This window comes from Solea senegalensis, linkage group LG20 (genome assembly GCF_019176455.1).
Source record: "Solea senegalensis isolate Sse05_10M linkage group LG20, IFAPA_SoseM_1, whole genome shotgun sequence".
In the NCBI taxonomy this organism is placed as follows: Eukaryota; Metazoa; Chordata; class Actinopteri; order Pleuronectiformes; family Soleidae; genus Solea; species Solea senegalensis.
The window spans coordinates 7,941,535-7,947,456 of NC_058039.1; the positions used below are offsets into that span (position 1 = coordinate 7,941,535).

A 5,922-nucleotide genomic window follows, 5' to 3' on the forward strand; every position below is an offset into this window, starting at 1 on the left:
AGTCAGTTAACAGGAATGTACTGATGGTTCCTAAATGAAACTTGTGGTCACAAGTGAGGGCACCGTGTTGTGTTAACGTCTTTAAAAACTGCCAAAAATAACATTCCACAGGAAATTTCACCACACCCCAGATCTAGTTAGCACAGACTGAGATCTTGGGTTAGCCAACTGTGTTGTTCTGATTTATACAGCATTTCAAATGGGAGTTGTTTCTATTCAAAGACACTTTATTAAGTCATGTTATGAAAACAGTAGGAAAACAAAGCTTCTGTCTGAGGAAAAAAAAAAACCCAACAAAAAAACAACCAAGTCAAAAATGAGGCAAAAAGACAAGAGAAGGCCCAGTGTTCATCTCCTTGGACCACCTCTGCCTCGTCCTCTTCCTCTACCACGGCCTCGTCCTCTGCCTCGCCCTCTTCCAGCAACTGAGAAGAGACACCAGAAACAGTCAACACATTTATCAAATTCACAATCACCATATCTTTGTCAGCATTGGTCTCTTCTTCCACTCTTACCTGCTTCCCTCTTCTTGGACTTGATCTTTGGCTCAATGTCAACCAGCAAAGTGTCAAGTGGGAGGCTGTCGGGCAGGATGAAGTAGCGAATGTTGTTGCCACGGATACTAAGTGACTCCAGCTGAGTGGGCTCTCTGTTTTTCAGGGTCATTTTCACCGCCTTCAGGTGAGTGTTCATGCTCACATCGACACCTAAATCAGAATGTAAACATAAAGATGAACCACTGGCAGATCGACAGAACAGAGAAACAGCATTAATGTGAAAACACTTCATTGTATGTTTTGTTTTTGCACACTGACTTGAATAACTAACACAAAATTGTAAAGGACTTAGATGAGTTCTGTTGCACCTTCATACGTTATATTAATCAAATAAATAATGAAGACCAACAAATTGCTAAATTAATAAAAAAAAAAAAAAACAGTTGAGTCAGCGTCTAGCAATGATGTCCTGGTGCCAAATCATTACATTTACTAATTGAAAAAGAAGAATGTGTACAGCAAGCAGTGAAGGAGGAGTAAAATTTACCACCTCACTGCTTCAGGATGGACTTGACCAGACAAGTTGAAGATTTGAGTACGACCCCGTTTAAGTTTGCATTTGCATTTGCTGTACCCATTCTTCTTTTTCAATTAGTAAATGTAATGATTTGGCACCAGGACATCATTGCTAGACGCTGACTCAACTGTTTTTTTTTATTAATTTAGCAATTTGTTGGTCTTCATTATTTATTTGATTAATATAAAGTAATGGTGGAACGATCTCCCCATCGACATCCGGACAGCTGAAAGCCTCCACATCTTCCGACGCCGACTAAAAACACATTTCTTCCGACTCTACCTCGACTAAGACGACAAAAAAACAAACAAAAAAAAAAAACTTGTACATCGCACTTATGACTAGCACTTCATAGTTTGTTCTACTTGAAGCTCTTACTTACTTCTAGCTCTTATTTGTACCCAAATGTTTAAATGCACTTTTGTAAGTCGCTTTGGATAAAAGCGTCTGCTAAATGACATGTAATGTAATGTAATGCAATGCTTATTTGAATAGTTTATTTGCAACATATTTAAAAACATGCTGACACTTTGGGAACACTAGGGAAATACATCTATTAAGCATTTCCTTGCTTAGTCACAATTTTTCAAATCGTAAATGACCTGACTGTCAGCACATATAAAATGTCTTGCCACAAAGTCTAAAGAAAACTTGCACGGCTATTCAACTTATCACAACTGAACATGTGTGGTTCCACTTTTAATTTGCACATCAGATACACGGTATTAGTTATAAAGAACACTACAACTGTTTTCAGACAAGCAATTACATGCAAACATAGCTCTGGACAGTCTCGAGAAATGGTCCCAACACTTCCCTGGTACTGTGGGTTAATATCCAAGTGAGATCATGAGAGAACACAGCAGGAGAAACTCTGGAGAATCCACACTTCCACAACCAGCAAATGTCCTGCTTCATTTGAAACAACCAGGGCCCCAGACCAGCTTAGCACTGGTGTGACTAACCTTTTCATTCAGGTGCACTAGCACGAGACTTAGGTAATATTTAACAAATGCTTAAAGTGTTGCCTTCAGCACCACCATTTTAATGGTTGGCTTTAAAAAAATAGTAATAAAAAAATTCTTATATACATTTATACTTCTGTAAAGTATTGTAAACAAGAAAAAGTCATAGGCTAATGTGTTGGTATTGTGGTCTACTCTTGTGTGACACACACACACACACACACACACACCTTAAAACAACTTGAATATCAGAGCACTTGTATTTATTAAACTGTAGACCAGTTTGCATTAACTCTGACTTCAAACGCTGTTTAAAGAACAAGACGATGAGCTGAGTCGATATGCTTTAACAGGGCTGACAAATCTCTAACAGCAGTTTGCATAGGAAGAATCTCAATACACATCAGTACATTACACTACGGATGCACCGATCCGATATTTGTATCAGGTATAGGTCCCGATATTGAAGAAAATTCTAGATCGGGTACCGGTGACAATGTGGCCGATCTATTTAGTCTAATTCTATTCTGTGCGATGTGAGTGATGTCGAAGCCCACACTAACCCTAACCCATTGTTTTCAAAAGGATAAATTATTCTGAACTTTTTCACACTACCTCAGCCAACAAACTCAATGGCTATTTGCAATACCTGTGCAGTAAATGCAGCGGTCATTGTTATGGATGGGCAACTAATGTCGGGGACAAGGATTCCGGCTAATTAGCCACCTGGAGCCACAGTACGACATCGTTAGCTGAAAATATTTGTCAGAGAGAACTCTACCTGAACTGCATGTTAAAGTGTACAATCACATATTAGAGAAGATAAAAGATGTCAAAGCTCTGAGTTTCACTATAGATATCTGGAGCTCTGACATATCCTCTGTGTCACTTTTAAGTTTAACAGCTCACTGGCTGGATGAGTGTTACGTGCCACACAGCGCAATGTTAAACACATCAAACCTTTGTCTGTCACACACCACTGATGCGATTGCAGCTAATCTAATGGAAATGTTTGACAAGTGTCAAGTTCCTTTGAGCAAAGTCCATGTGATTCTGAGGGACAACGCAGGCAACATGCGAAAGGCGATGAGAACATGAGTGTGCAGTCTAGGCTGTGTTGCACATACAATGAATCTCGTTGTGAACGAGGGACTTCTATCTAGAACCTATTGGTTTAATCAGCTGCTTTTGTGTTGGATGTTAAAATCATTTTTGTACTAAACTAAACCACCAACAAAGAACTGACTGTTTACTTTGAATGTATATCAAGCTTGTGAAGCTACTGTTTTATTTAAGATTGCTGTACTGGTGCACAGTTATTAAATAAATTAGTAATTCTAAACCTTTAAATATTGGAGTTGAAAAAAAGCAGATTGTGCATCCCTACATTACACCAGCTGACTCTCACCTGTGATGGTGCCATGAACCTGGGTGCCATTCTTCAGTTCAATGGTAGCCGTCTCATGGCTGAGTTTCATCAAAAACCTGGAGAATGGAAGATAATGGACAGGATTAATATTCACAATGAGAAGATGTGATCTGAAGTTGTCCAAGGTATAATAGAGTATGAAAACACACTCCCCATACTCTCAGTGTTCATGCAGTGAGAAGAAGCAATATTTGATTGGTGATATTGGCTTATGGAGATTTGCTCCCCCTGAAATCTTTCATCAAAACAATGAAAATTTATTTGTATAGCACCAAATCACAACATACATTATCTCAAGGCACTGTACATACTTAGTCAGGCAAAATCCATAACAATATTATAGAGAGAAGAGAAACCCAACGGTTTACACAACAAGCAAGCACTAGGCATTAATGGAGAGAAATAATTTCCTTTTAACAGAAAAAATCTGAGATCCAGACTCAAAATGTGCAGCCATCTGCCTCGACCGGTTAGGAAAAATCAGGGAGAGAGAGAAAGGTGCGGTAGAGAAGAAATACAATAGCTGAGTCAAGTTATCACAACACTTACACTTGTTACTTTATACATTTAATAAACGCACAAATGAAGATGTCATAACACGATGAGACTTGCACCTGAACTGGGAAGCAGCATTTTTTTTTTCGAAAGAGCATCAAAACTCGACAGAACACCGGTGTTAGCTACTAGCAGTCGAGCTAACTGCAACAAAACAAAAGGCAAACATGGCGAAGCGGAGCATCCATTTTATATCTATTTTACACGTAGGTTTTACACGTCAAAAGTCAGTCAGCAGGCATAACAACTGTTATTCCGGTGTCATAATTATCACAATTAACTTTAAAAAAAAAACGCCGTGTTGGTGTGAACGTTTGTTTCAGGACGATTACAGCACCGATCCGCCTCCATTCATTGAGCTTCCCGCCTCAATAGCGTCGTCCCCGGTAACATCTACATCCATCTACCTCCACCAACGTAATTTCACCATCTTTCACCACAGAGCAACACACATCGACTCTGTTCACGTCCACGTACCTGACTAGTTTCATGATGGCGAGGAATTAAACACAGAATCCTCCACCGCACACAAACGATACGACGCTTGATTAAAACTGTACAGGCCGCTGTCGTATAACTCACGTCTCGGTCGCCCTCGTATGACGTCACGTCAGATTAATACAGCGACACTCCAATGGATTTCTCGATTACTCACGTAACCACATCGCCGCCCAGCGGTGGCGGCAGGGACTGTCACCTCTTCTTCTTCTTTTTCTCTGATGTTTTATGGCGATTTGGTAGATTACTGCCACCATCTGGTGTGGAATGTGGATCAAATTGTACCACTAATAAATAAAACCAAAAAATGTGTTATTTTCATTGAAGTTCTGCTTAAACTAATTTCCAAATCTATATTAGTGTACCTTGTTGCCACCTTGTCTGTCACTTCTCTCCCCCAGATGTCAAACAAATACAAATCAATTTTAACACAGAAAGTACAAAAAAACACTTTCATTTAATCATAATAAAAACAGAAATGACACTTTCATGTGCAAATTAGTTAAGTTACTGCACATAATACTAAAACAATATCCAAGTATATTAAATGAAGCACTAAATACTAAATACTTAATATTAAAACATATTTTCAACTTTTGTGGGGAGACAATTCAGGTGTGTTTACATATCTTTATGCAGTGACATTATGTAAATACATCATTATTAAATATAAAGTGCTTTTATTATTCGGACAACAAAAGTCAATTTATTTTTATTCAATTCTGTTGGTTTTCAAAATGTATATTGTTAAAAGTTTTCATGACAAATAAAAAACAGTTTGACACAATTTTGAATAGTTATGTACTGCATAAAATTGTTTGGTGTGTTCATGGAAATAATCTGATCACTGCAAATGGAAAAAAAAAATAATAATAAATGCATGTCCAAAATTTCAGGAGCTTGAATCAGACTGTAGTTGTAGATTTGGAGGAAAAAAACATTTACTGGAGTTGTTAATTTATGTTTTAATCTTTTACAGAGATGTTTGATTGATATGACATTGATTGGTTCAGTTCCCTTTTCCTAGACTGGCATGCCTACATTTTTAATTCATTCATTCATTCAGTTTCTCTACTTAAAGTTTAAAGTTAGTTTAAAGTTAGTTAAGTATTGGCAATCAGCAGTTCAATATGAAATAAATGATGAAAAATGTTGTCTTGTTCCTGAACATCCCTTTAAAAGCTTGGAATCAACTGAGTTAATCTACGGTATTATATTTATGCACAGAATGTTTAATTATTTTACTTGATTGTAGACTGTAAGATAGACTCAACATCGAGTATAAAATACTTCAGTGATCGCATGGATCGAGGAGAAGAAACCATGAAAGTAGCCAACTTCAGCGTGAAGCAGACTGCAGTTGAAGTGAAACTGCTGCCACAGAGCACATTACACAAAATG

At 37.8% G+C, this 5,922-nt stretch overlaps 1 protein-coding gene across 1 annotated transcript; it reads right to left on the minus strand.

Moving 5' to 3' along the window:
* Positions 1-206: 206 nt before the first annotated feature.
* Positions 207-4,631, minus strand: snrpd1 (small nuclear ribonucleoprotein D1 polypeptide). The gene is made up of 4 exons (XM_044052056.1): positions 4,501-4,631; positions 3,448-3,524; positions 516-707; positions 207-425 (listed from the first exon to the last, which is right to left on the minus strand). Exons 1-4 carry the CDS (start codon positions 4,512-4,514, stop codon positions 349-351), a joined length of 360 nt encoding a protein of 119 aa, XP_043907991.1. The 5' UTR covers positions 4,515-4,631; the 3' UTR covers positions 207-348.
* Between the last annotated feature and the right edge of the window lie 1,291 nt (positions 4,632-5,922).